This window comes from Anopheles coustani, assembly GCF_943734705.1.
Source record: "Anopheles coustani chromosome X unlocalized genomic scaffold, idAnoCousDA_361_x.2 X_unloc_21, whole genome shotgun sequence".
In the NCBI taxonomy this organism is placed as follows: Eukaryota; Metazoa; Arthropoda; class Insecta; order Diptera; family Culicidae; genus Anopheles; species Anopheles coustani.
The window spans coordinates 96274-110000 of record NW_026525128.1 but is presented as its reverse complement, the minus strand read 5'-3'; the positions used below and the strand labels follow the sequence as shown (position 1 = coordinate 110000).

Genomic DNA, 13727 nt, shown 5'->3' with positions numbered 1-13727 from the left:
TATACACTCTTCGGATGTACTTCGGGTGTCACCTGTTGTCCGAGACCACTTGCATGGTTAGCAAGCGTTGTGGTCTAATGGCCCTACCGGGCAAACACTTTGGGTTCGCAAGGACTTGGAGTGCCGGGACGGGTTGGCGGATCCAACACTCTGGGTACCTCCGGGTACTTGGGGTTGGTTGAGGACTTGGTGAACAAACACTTGATATACACTCTTCGGATGTACTTCGGGTATCGCCTGTTGTCCGAGGCCACTTGCATGGTTAGCAAGCGTTGTGGTCTAATGGCCCTACCGGGCAAACACTTTGGGTTCGCGAGGACTTAGAGTGCTGGTAGTGGTTGGCGGACCCAACACTCTGGGTACCTCCGGGTACTTGGGGTTGGTTGAGGACTTGGTGAACAAACACTTGATATACACTCTTCGGATGTACTTCGGGTATCGCCTGTTGTCCGAGACCACTTGCATGGTTAGCAAGCGTTGTGGTCTAATGGCCCTACCGGGCAAACACTTTGGGTTCGCGAGGACTTAGAGTGCTGGTAGTGGTTGGCGGACCCAACACTCTGGGTACCTCCGGGTACTTGGGGTTGGTTGAGGACTTGGTGAACAAACACTTGATATACACTCTTCGGATGTACTTCGGGTATCGCCTGTTGTCCGAGACCACTTGCATGGTTAGCAAGCGTTGTGGTCTAATGGCCCTACCGGGCAAACACTTTGGGTTCGCGAGGACTTAGAGTGCTGGTAGTGGTTGGCGGACCCAACACTCTGGGTACCTCCGGGTACTTGGGGTTGGTTGAGAACTTGGTGAAGATACCCCTGTCATAGCTTATTAATAAAATAAGCTATTGGCCAAAATCAGTGATGTCTCCCCTCATACCTGATTTTACTAAAAAACCATCGCATCTTCTCGCTCTCGACGGGATGTTGTTGGACTCCGCATAACGTTTCCAAAACTTATTTGTTTTGCGAGATTGGTTTGATACAGCCTGAGCTACGCAAGGTTTTGTGTTTTTTACGGTACCGAAAACCGGCTCAACGGGGCCAAAATCAGTGATGTCTCCCCTCATACCTGATTTTACTAAAAAACCATCGCATCTTCTCGCTCTCGACGGGATGTTGTTGGACTCCGCATAACGTTTCCAAAACTTATTAGTTTTGCGAGATTGGTTTGATACAGCCTGAGCTACGCTTGATTTTGTGTTTTTTACGGTACCGAAAACCGGCTCAACGGGGCCAAAATCAGTGATGTCTCCCCTCATACCTGATTTTACTAAAAAACCATCGCATCTTCTCGCTCTCGACGGGATGTTGTTGGACTCCGCATAACGTTTCCAAAACTTATTTGTTTTGCGAGATTGGTTTGATACAGCCTGAGCTACGCAAGGTTTTGTGTTTTTTACGGTACCGAAAACCGGCTCAACGGGGCCAAAATCAGTGATGTCTCCCCTCATACCTGATTTTACTAAAAAACCATCGCATCTTCTCGCTCTCGACGGGATGTTGTTGGACTCCGCATAACGTTTCCAAAACTTATTAGTTTTGCGAGATTGGTTTGATACAGCCTGAGCTACGCTTGATTTTGTGTTTTTTACGGTACCGAAAACCGGCTCAACGGGGCCAAAATCAGTGATGTCTCCCCTCATACCTGATTTTACTAAAAAACCATCGCATCTTCTCGCTCTCGACGGGATGTTGTTGGACTCCGCATAACGTTTCCAAAACTTATTTGTTTTGCGAGATTGGTTTGATACAGCCTGAGCTACGCAAGGTTTTGTGTTTTTTACGGTACCGAAAACCGGCTCAACGGGGCCAAAATCAGTGATGTCTCCCCTCATACCTGATTTTACTAAAAAACCATCGCATCTTCTCGCTCTCGACGGGATGTTGTTGGACTCCGCATAACGTTTCCAAAACTTATTAGTTTTGCGAGATTGGTTTGATACAGCCTGAGCTACGCTTGATTTTGTGTTTTTTACGGTACCGAAAACCGGCTCAACGGGGCCAAAATCAGTGATGTCTCCCCTCATACCTGATTTTACTAAAAAACCATCGCATCTTCTCGCTCTCGACGGGATGTTGTTGGACTCCGCATAACGTTTCCAAAACTTATTTGTTTTGCGAGATTGGTTTGATACAGCCTGAGCTACGCTTGATTTTGTGTTTTTTACGGTACCGAAAACCGGCTCAACGGGGCCAAAATCAGTGATGTCTCCCCTCATACCTGATTTTACTAAAAAACCATCGCATCTTCTCGCTCTCGACGGGATGTTGTTGGACTCCGCATAACGTTTCCAAAACTTATTTGTTTTGCGAGATTGGTTTGATACAGCCTGAGCTACGCAAGGTTTTGTGTTTTTTACGGTACCGAAAACCGGCTCAACGGGGCCAAAATCAGTGATGTCTCCCCTCATACCTGATTTTACTAAAAAACCATCGCATCTTCTCGCTCTCGACGGGATGTTGTTGGACTCCGCATAACGTTTCCAAAACTTATTTGTTTTGCGAGATTGGTTTGATACAGCCTGAGCTACGCAAGGTTTTGTGTTTTTTACGGTACCGAAAACCGGCTCAACGGGGCCAAAATCAGTGATGTCTCCCCTCATACCTGATTTTACTAAAAAACCATCGCATCTTCTCGCTCTCGACGGGATGTTGTTGGACTCCGCATAACGTTTCCAAAACTTATTAGTTTTGCGAGATTGGTTTGATACAGCCTGAGCTACGCTTGATTTTGTGTTTTTTACGGTACCGAAAACCGGCTCAACGGGGCCAAAATCAGTGATGTCTCCCCTCATACCTGATTTTACTAAAAAACCATCGCATCTTCTCGCTCTCGACGGGATGTTGTTGGACTCCGCATAACGTTTCCAAAACTTATTTGTTTTGCGAGATTGGTTTGATACAGCCTGAGCTACGCTTGATTTTGTGTTTTTTACGGTACTGAAAACCGGCTCAACGGGGTCCAAATCAGTGATGTCTCCCCTAGCTCAAGATTTTTCTAAAATACCATCGCATCTTCTCGCTCTCGACGGGATGTTGTTGGACTCCGCATAACGTTTCCAAAACTTATTTGTTTTGCGAGATTGGTTTGATACAGCCTGAGCTACGCTTTTTTTGTGTTCCATGCTATGCTTTGCTGGGTTTAGGAGATGCAGCTTATCATGCACGAAGTGTTTTTTTTTTTTTTTGAAACCAGGATTCAATCTCCAAAATAAATATCGACTGCAAGCGAAATTGAAATAAAAGAGTGCGAGCAGCAAAATGGGGAAAACGTAGCCATAACTCAAATAAATTGAACACGAGTGATATAGTTTTAACAATTGTTTATTTGCATGCATTTATTTTAAATGAAAAAGCTATATCTACATTTGCATGCACTTATTTATTATATGGCATGCATTACTTTAAATTGAACGTGGTTAGTCATTTTTGCATGCATTAAATTATTTGAAGGCATGCATTAATAATAGTTAAATTAATTTTTCATATTAAAATAGTGTGAGCGCGTGGACGCTCGACGACGACGATGAGTTGTTCGGTTTTCTACGTTTAGCACGGCTGTTGTGCTGATCCACATGATGGCCAAAAAGGGATGCATCGTCCAGCGCCGTCGACTCCGCAATCGGCAAGTCGTGGAAATCATCGTCGCTGCATCTGGCCTGGTCTTCGTCCACCACTTGAGTTTTCGGTAGCACAGCCTGCATGTACCGATCCAGCTCCTCCCACTCCGCCTGCCTCTGAAAAGATGAACATGTATCAATATACGCCATATGTTCGGTGATGTATCTAATCAGGGCGTCCTGGTGTTCTCTCTCGAATGCTGTTTTGCGGACTGTTGGCAGTCGGTGGAATCGCTTCCTTGCAGCCCGGTGACACCTCGCTGCTGTATATGGTGGTTTATGTTGGCCGTACTTTGCGACGAAGTAATCAATTGTAGTGAGTGGAACGGATTGGGGCTTTCCGTTTGCCTCGTCAAACAGCCGCTTTTCTTCCTTTGTAAGGCGGTGGTTTTCCGAACGCGATGCTTCGATGATATAAGGCAGTTTCGTGGTAGGATCAGCATGCTTCCACAGCTTTTTCCGGTCGGCGCAAGTCAGATTTAAGGTGCTGTTTTTTTTTGTAAAAATATTGTAAGGTGTTATGGTGCGGTTTGCTATCTTGTTGTATGTTGTTTTGGTTTGGTTCTGGTAGCTAGAAATAATCAAAACAAAACAAACAATACAATCAATGAAAACCAAGGCACCTTTTGGTTGATTATTTAAGACTTACGAATATTGCATTTTTGGTTGTGTAGTTTTCGGCGTCTCGCCCAAACACTCCCGGACTCCTTTCTTCTGCACGATGCAGAGCATTTCGTCCAGCGTCCGATACGCGTCGACTCTCTGCAACAACATTTTTGTCGCCTTCTTTGCTTCTTCGGGCGTATGGTTGCCTACAGCGACGCGAGTCCAATTTATTTGCTGAATCCGGTCGTCTGCTTTCTTCTCGTCCTCCGCTGGCAAAATTGCTCGAAGCTGGTGGACCAAATCATCGTACTCGGCTACCGTCCACTGTTCGGCAGCAACGTTACCGAAATTTGCACATTGTTCGGTCTCCGCCGATCCGAACATATCCTCAGTAGCGTTTATCCAACTCGAGGCCATTTTCTGCACGAAACTTTTTATTTTTTCTGTAGTAAATTGGTTGAGTCTGCTTCTTTCGTCCGTAGGAAGGCGTCTGTAAAATGGCGTCGTTTTTTTCGGCAGGTACATTGAGTCGATTCTCTGTCCTGCTTCCCGAAATGTCAGTTGAACGAAAAGGAATTATTAATTTTTCAATAGCTCACAAACAAAATCAAGAAAACGTTGTTTCTTTCAGCGTAAATGTTCCAGTATTGTTGCGGTCATGTGGAAGAATCATCATTAAATTAAATATAACGGCCAGAGTGAGCAACTTATTTCAAAACAAGAATAATTTAAAATTTGTTCGTTGGTTTTCATTATTCTCGTTGAAGAACTGAACCCACAATTTGTAAACACGACGAAATGGAAGACAATTGTCAAAAAGTCAACTTCATACGGAATAATTATTTGTTTCTGCTGTAACAGATTTTTTTTAAATTTACATCTGCGCATATATAATAAAAATGAAGCTTTTGGTCTCTAAAATACCATTCCAAAAATATATAATAATACGAGATCGGGTTCTTACAACCAGACTTATTTCCGGTTTTGTGGTTTTTCCGATATCAGCAGTGATGACCAGTACCATGGTGCACCTACGATGAACCGCAATCTTAAAAATATGTTCTTTCAACATTTACCTTTCTCCTGCTTTCTTCGAAATACGTCCTATGATAACGAATTAATAATTTTTCAATTAATAAAAAACAATGTTCTGTTTCTAGCAAAAAAACAAGAAATGAAATTATTTTATTCGTTGCTCATCGAAGACCTACTTGAAGAACTGAACTCGCATTTTGTAAACATGGTTTCATTGAAACCACCTTCATACGTTGTTGAAATAATGGTTCGTTTCTGCTACAAAAGACGTTTTTTAATCTTCATCTGACCATATCGAAATGAAATAAGTTTTCTCGGTCTTCAATTTACCATTATAAAAATATATAATAATGCGAGATCGGTTGCAAACAACACAACTTATTCCCGTATTGGCTTATTTGACAATATACAGCTCACCGGAATCACCTTCGGTAAAGTTTACCCGCAGAAATGTGTTCTTTAATTATAAATCTTCATCCTATTTGCTTGTCGTCAGTGTTTGGACTTGAGATAATTATGTTTTAATTTTTCAAAAACTAAGTACTATTTCTAGCATTAAAACATGAAATTAAATTATATTTTTTATTGATCTACGACCACCTACTTGAAGAACTGAACCCGCATTTTGTAAACATGGTTTCATTGAAACCACCTTCATACGTTGTTGAAATAATGGTTCGTTTCTGCTACAAAAGACTTTTTTTAATCTTCATCTGACCATATCGAAATGAAATAAGTTTTCTCGGTCTTCAATTTACCATTCCAAAAATATATAATAATGCGAGATCGGTTGCAAACAATACAACTTATTCCCGTATTGGCTTATTTGACAATATACAGCTCACCGGAATCACCTTCGGTAAAGTTTACCCGTAGAAATGTGTTCTTTAAATATACATCTTCATTCTATTTGTTTGTCGTCAGTGCTCGAACTCGAGATAATTATGTTTTAATTTTTCAAAAACAAAGTACTACTTCAAGCATTAAAACATGAAATAAAATTTTTTTTTTTTATTAATCTACGACCACCTACTGGAAGAACTGAACCCGCATTTTGTAAACATGCTGACACAGAAGACAATTGCCAAAGAGGACACTTCATACGGTAATTAATTTTGTATTTGTTTCTGCGCTTAAAAACATATTTTTAATCAGCATCTGACCAAATCGAAATTAAATTAATCTTCTTCATCTCTATTTGACCTATCCAAAAATATATCATCATACGGGACTGGTTGCGAAAAACTCGACATATTCCCGGTTTTGTTTATTTGACGATATAAGCGGCTTTGACCGAGAAGACCTTCAATGAAGTGTATCGGTAGAAATGTTTTCTTTCAGCTTTCATGTTCGTTCGCAAAATGATTAACGCAACAACCCGAAATAACTGTGCTTGCATATAATTTCGGTTCAATCCAAATTTATTATTATCCCCAAAAAGAAATCACACGCATTGTCAATGCGACACATCCGATTCATGATTGTCAAATAAACACAGAGCACACCCCTTCCTCTTCACTCGTTGGGGAACTGTAAGTTTGTCAATTTCCTAAGCAGGTGCAAATTGTTATGACGTCATTAAAATTCAGTGAAAAATAAATACAACATCGTTTTGATTAAAGCTTCACATTACTTTACATTAAAAACAGTACGCCAGCCATGTCAGGAAATCGAAGTTCCCGCGGTCGACAGAAGTTTCCCACAACGGCGAAAAAATGCTTGATTTCACCGAATCAACGTTCGGCAGCCAGGGGCGTAGCTCCAGCAGCGCCGGCAGCAAACCCGGTTGATTTCCGAGCACCGGTCACAGCTTGTACCAGCAAACCCAAAGATGACTTAAGTACGAAACTTTTGGAGCTAGATAACACGTTGCTGAACGCGGTCGATTTGGCCAGCATCGAGAAAAAAGTCAAGCGTTCGATGCCGCGTACCTCATGGGGCGGTGCAGCCGATCAACCGATCACACCGTTTCGAAAACGTTCCAAATCAGTTGGAGGTAGGTGAACGATTTATACGAGTGACAATAACCACCACGGAATGCTATCTCCCTCCAGTGTTTGGACCGTAATGCTTCCATCAATTATAATTGCATATTTTTCCGGCAAACTTATTGAATAGGAAGCCGATTTTTCTCATTGGTCTGCTTGTATTTACCGATAAAAGAAGTGTGATCGTATAAATATGCTTTTAAAGAAAGGTCATTTAGCCATATGACCAATTTCTTGCCATCTTACCAAAATTCTTCCGAATAATTATAGTTGCGTTTTTGTACGGCAATCTTATTAAAATTCTACGAGAAGACGCTATTTCTTATTGGTCTGCTCATATTTTCCGATGAAAGTTGAATGTGCATTCAAAGATTGGTCATTCAGTCATATGACCGACTTCCTGTAGTCTTTGCATAATGCTTCCATAAAATGAAAGTTGCGTGTTTTAACGTTATACTTCGGAATTATCTAAAGAGAGACGCAAATACGTATCGGATATGATTTATTTCGTGCCTTATAATAAAGCAGTTCTTTAAAAAAAGAATAAAGGATTGATGATTATTTTGAAACATCTTTACTAAAGCACGCCACGCGTACTGATGGGTCTCAAACGTACCCGAATCTCTGGAAACATGTCGAAAACCGGTCGTCCTCTAAGTTTAACTTTATACCTGACCGCCAATATTCCAATTAAAATATTTTTCGTTTGTACCCGTTGCCATGAATCATGCAGAAATACATACCTGCGTATCATTTTTGTTACTCACTTTGACTGCACCTTTTTTTTCTTACCTAAATTCTTCCGTTTGAGGATTTTTTCCAACAAAATGCTAGTATCTTAAATTCGGGTCGACTGTTTAAGCCGCTTTTTTTTTAATTTTTTTTGGAAAACTAACCCAAAACATTTACATCTTTGTTAGCAAAAATACTGCTGGCTCGCGTGCGCATAGGACAACGTGGTGGACGTTAGAAAATGTCTAAAACCCACCATTGAAAAGGACACAGTTGTGTATTTTTCAAACCGCAAGCCTCCACCACCACCCACAGTGCTACTTCAACCCCGCAAAGTTCGATCCAGATCGGTTCAGTCCGCAAAATTACGATAAAATTTACCCTTGCACGTTTCATCCTTTTGAATCCGACCCAGTATTCGTATTGAAAACCGCTGCGTCCTCATGGAGGTTAAAATGATCTTCTACAATATGCTGATGGAGTTTATGTTCGAGAAAACTACCAATATATCGGTTCAATTGCAACTGGCACACATTTATTTCGGAACGTCATGCGATAAGGAAATGTACGTTGAATTTCGACCAAAAAATTAAAAAATATACCGAAAAAAATCAACTGCCTCGTTCTGACTTTACATTCTTTTATTTGATAGAATTGAGAAAACATCAAATCGAAATTTTTGACCAGAAAATGCAAAGAAAAAGTCTTTCTAGTAAAAAATAGTTAATTCATCTCAAGAAAACATGAAGCAACACACTTAATTCAACAACAAGAGATCTCGTTTGCTTCCGTTTTGGCAATAAGTAATAAGTTCAGCCTTCGTTATGTCCATTTTATCTTCTTACAGCTAACTGATGCGAGTTGGTGAGTGGCTATATGGTATTCCTTACCACCACAATGATCAGCAAAACAAGTTCAACGATTCATCTGCGAGAGATACTCTTCGGCCTGTTCGCGTAGGACATCAACTTGTTCCATAAGTTTCGCCTAAAGTAACAACAAGTTGTAATGTAGTAATGGAAAAATGTGGAATCAGCCTCAACTGCATGCATGCATTACCTTCGCGCTCAGTATCAATTGGTTCGCCGTCCTGTAGTTCATGTATTCGATGGTTTCTACCAGCTCCTTCGATTTGGCACGGGCTAAAGAGCCGAGCGTCGTGTACCCCGCCCGGTACAACTGTTTGGCACGGCCCTGAAAAAAAACAACGATTATAATTTTGCCACACGCGAAAGCCGCGAGATCGCAACTTACCAGCTTCATCGATGGCAGCTCCATCAGTGGCATCAGCTCGAGCTTACAGTAGTGCGTCAATCGTTTGGTCATGCCCGTCAGCAGGTGCTGGAACACCCACAGTTCCGGGATTTCCTCGCACATCCGCAGCAAACTGTGCGCTGTCCCAGCGGCGGCGGTCATTAGCGTCTGAATCGCCCCCGCGCTCACGCGGTACTTGAGGGCAACTTCCTGGAGATCCGTTTGGCTCCAAAGGTCGTGTACGATTAGCACACGGAAGAAACGCTGCATTAGGAACATTGTCTCGTCGGGTACAGTGCGGCGCTTTAGAATTTTCTCTATAACCACTTGACTGATGTTGTACCTTGCGGCGATTTTTCGCAGTGCATCCGAGAGTTTACTGGTCTGAAAAAAGTATTGCAGTCAGTTAATATTCTTTTTGAATTGAACCTCTTTTTAATGCTTAATATCAAGGGCACATCCTTATCACCGCACTAACCCATTTTTACGATTGCCTCTATACTTGAAAACTCGTTTATTCTTTTGATGTCCAACCACTACACTGCAACGTTTACAATTTTTCTTGCAAAGCTACGTGAAAGTCGGATATGATGAAATTATAGCAACTTTAATCCGTCCATCTTGCTGAACTGAAGCTAAAGATTTTTTTATAGTTATTTTTAAAAATAATAAGTTGAGGAAGACCTAGAAAAGACAAGAACAAACTAGAAGGCAGTCTTCCATGATTCGCTCTTAGAAAAAGCATTTCTAAAATTTCATCAAAAATTACTTCATCCATCACTACTCGATTTTGAAAAAACGATACAAGAACAAAACAAATGGTATTTGAGTGCTTTTCAAACGAATGCTTTAGCGTGGTTCGCTCTATGGAGCTATGAAAAAGATAAGTTTCAGATAACAAATACATACAAATAATACAAATAGGATACAAATATATTTCACGGTTGTTTGTGGTTCAACTTGCGGTGTTTAACACTTAACGTTTAAGAAACAATACTTGCTATCGTTAACAAAGGGGTACTTACCAGAATGATCAAATCCTCAATTTTGAAATATACTTCCAATCCGTCCTCAAGCAGAATGAGGAAAAGCAGATCGAACTCATCGAGCACACACAGTCGTTTGCCTAGTTCCTGCATCTCGTTGTAGAACCGGACCGCTCGCTCTATGTCGAACCCGGCTCGGATGGCCGCCTTGCCAAGGTTGATCACTTCCAGCGGGCTCGTTCGATCGATCGTTTTGAAAACCTTACCCGGACGGGAAGGTGTCTTGTGTACTCGAACGAACGCCTGTCCTACCGCTTCCTCCGATCGTCCATCTGCGGCACTGATTTGTACAACCATGTTCGTGGGATTGCGCAGACAGCTATCGTGCGTTGCCTTTATCGCATTGCCCTGATACAGCTGCACGATCGTTTCATCGGTGATGGCCTCGAGATCGATTTCGCGTCGCTTCGCTTGCTGCGCTAGCAGTGTGCTTCCAACCATCGCTTGAAGCGCATTCCGTGTCTTACAAAGACCGAGCCCGATCGAGCCGAGTACGAGCGATTTCAAGCAGGCTCCTTCGTCTTCCAAGAGCGCCGACTCGGCGAAGTCCAGTGGTGAGCAGAACATCTCGCAAATTTGCGGAATATCGCGCATGGCGGAAATAAGTATGGAATCGCCGGTGTCGCGTTTACCCGCACGCCCTGCGTGGCCAACCATTTGTTTGTAGCGACTTAGCGTAAAAAAATCGCTCCCAATGTAGGGAGAGCAGATTATTACACGTTTTGCCGAAAGATTCACACTGGCGGCCAGAGTGGAAGTGCACACGATCACCGAAAGGATGCCGGCCCGGAATGCATCCTCGATCATACGTCGCTCGTCCTGCGTTAACCTACCGTGATGGTACGCGACCCCGACACGAAACGAATGCGGAAGGATTGGTGCAACGGACCCGTCATCCTGGAGAGACTTTATAATCTGCGCTTTTTCCTCTGCCCGGTGCTGGGCAAATGAATCCGGCAAGTTGGCCGCTAGCATGGCGCACAAACTTTCACACCTGTTTCTGGTAGGACAAAACACCAAACACGAACCCTTGGGGATTACTTCCATGATCAGACCAATCACATGGTCCACGTCGATCCGCCGCAGTTCCTCACCGTAGTTAAACTCTAACTTTCGCTTTTCTCCTAACACATCAAATATGCGTTCGGCTTGGCTGCGAACCTCGAACAGATCTTCCCCCCACTTGATGTATTCCTTCAACTCCACCGGCCGATTTTCGCGACAGTAAACGTCGGCTAGCATGAAACGGGCCAATTCACCCAAGTTTCCGATAGAAGCACTCATTCCTACGATCTGAATTCCGGCTCGTAGCGACTGCACCTTGGTGATCAACATCTCCAGAGTGCCCCCGTGTCGCTGCTCTCCAATCATATGCAGTTCGTCGATCACGATCAGCCCGATCTCGTCCGCGCGACCCACCTCGATGAGAGAGTTCATGAGGATGAGCGATTTTTCGATCGTACAAACAAAGATCGTGTTTTTTCTGTGCCGTTTGAGCGGCGGACATTGTCCCCTACCACCGGTGTACTCCTCCAATAAAAACTGCAGCTCGATCGAGAACGGAGTGAGCGCGATCAGCTTCTCCTGAGCGGATGAAACGTACGGCACGACGAACATGACGTTCCGCAGGCGGCAAATAATCTCCCGTAGCATAAGAATCTCCACCACCAGTGTCTTTCCACCGCTCGTTGGCAGTGCGTAGATCAAATTACGTCTCTCGTCGATCGCCGGCAAGTCCAGACACTCCTGCTGCCAATCGTACAGCTCGCCAATACCACGAAAGTCTCGCAGCATTCGCCGAACGTTGTTCGGTAGCCCAAAGAACGGACCCTTCTCGAGGAAAAGCGACGATACGTGGGGTACGGTGAACTTTGGCTTTGTAGTCTGATCTGAAATTCCCTCATCACGATTGATGGCCGCTATGGTCGAGTTGCTGGTCCTCATTCGCGAGCTTCCCTCGCCTATCGCATTCGCCATCGGCTCAATGTTGGTCATGTCGTGCAGCGTACGGTCACAGATTTCAAAAATCCGCAACGCTTCGCTCACCTTCTGCAGCTCAAAGGTACGTTCAGCTTCAGCGGCTACCTGCTGGAAATGTGACGGACGCTCCGGATGACCTATTTGTGATGCACCGATCGCGACGATTCGCTCCACCCCCTCATCAGCGAGGGACTCGTCTTGCCGCATGTACTGCGAACAGATGTCCTGGTTTGTGTACACCTCGAACCCGTTACTCTCTCGCAGCATATCACCGACGTGCGTTACTGGTTTGGTGGACCCGATCCGTTTCAGTTTAGCCTTGATTATTTCGTCCGTGTCAAGTTGATCATGGCTGGCGATCGGTACCTGTCCACATGGTAGCATTTCAGCATCGTCATTTTCCACCCCAGACCACAGAGGACGAACCGTAGGAGTTTCCTCGTTTGCAACGTTTGACCGATTTGATGTAAGATTTTCATTACAGCCGCTGTCCCTCCCTCCGTCGCGCACCTCGCTACCGTCCATGTTCATTTTAAGCACATAAATCTTTCGACTACTTACAGCTGATTTTTGCAGTTTCGGAGGACTTGCCATAAGCCTTCTTTCAATGGCTGTTACAGGAAAACAGTTTTGAAATAAAGTAAAAAGTATCTTAAATCCTACGTTATTGTCACTCGTATAAAGCGTTCACCTACCTCCAACTGATTTGGAACGTTTTCGAAACGGCGTGATCGGTTGATCGGCTGCGGCGCGTGTCATATTTCCGCCCCATGAGGTACGCGGCATCGAACGCTTGACTTTTTTCTCGATGCTGGCCAAATCGACCGCGTTCAGCAACGTGTTATCTAGCTCCAAAAGTTTCGTACTTAAGTCATCTTTGGGTTTGCTGGTACATGCTGTGTCCGGTGCTCGGAAATCAACCGGGTTTGCTGCCGGCGCTGCTGGAGCTACGCCCCTGGCTGCCGAACGTTGATTCGGTGAAATCAAGCATTTCTTCGCCGTTGTGGGAAACTTCTGTCGACCGCGGGAACTTCGATTTCCTGACATGGCTGGCGTACTGTTTTTAATTTAAAGTAATGTGAAGCTTTAATCAAAACGATGTTGTATTTATTTTTCACTGAATTTTAATGACGTCATAACAATTTGCACCTGCTTAGGAAATTGACAAACTTACAGTTCCCCAACGAGTGAAGAGGAATGGGTGTGCTCTGTGTTTATTTGACAATCATGAATCGGATGTGTCGCATTGACAATGCGTGTGATTTCTTTTTGGGGATAATAATAAATTTGGATTGAACGGAAATTATATGCAAGCACAGTTATTTCGGGTTGTTGCGTTAATCATTTTGCGAACGAACATGAAAGCTGAAAGAAAACATTTCTACCGATACACTTCATTGAAGGTCTTCCCGGTCAAAGCCGCTTATATCGTCAAATAAACAAAACCGGGAATATGTCGAGTTTTT

General features: G+C 43.5%; 1 protein-coding gene across 1 annotated transcript; it reads right to left on the bottom strand.

The window, feature by feature from the left end:
* Nucleotides 1-8896: 8896 nt before the first annotated feature.
* Nucleotides 8897-13308, bottom strand: LOC131270305 (helicase POLQ-like). The gene is made up of 5 exons (XM_058272411.1): nt 12957-13308; nt 10261-12872; nt 9236-9619; nt 9041-9175; nt 8897-8968 (listed from the first exon to the last, which is right to left on the bottom strand). The coding sequence occupies exons 1-5, from the start codon at nt 13306-13308 to the stop codon at nt 8897-8899; spliced, it is 3555 nt and encodes a 1184-aa protein (XP_058128394.1).
* Nucleotides 13309-13727: the final 419 nt, after the last annotated feature.

Coding starts and splice junctions, on each gene's coding strand:
- LOC131270305 (XM_058272411.1), bottom strand. CDS start 13,308: ATGTCAGGAAATCGAAGTTCCCGCGGTCGACAGAAGTTTCCCACAACG. Junction 9,620..10,260: donor TTGAGGATTTGATCATTCTG/GTAAGTACCCCT, acceptor TACTTTTTTCAG/ACCAGTAAACTCTCGGATGC. Junction 9,176..9,235: donor AGCTGCCATCGATGAAGCTG/GTAAGTTGCGAT, acceptor GTTTTTTTTCAG/GGCCGTGCCAAACAGTTGTA.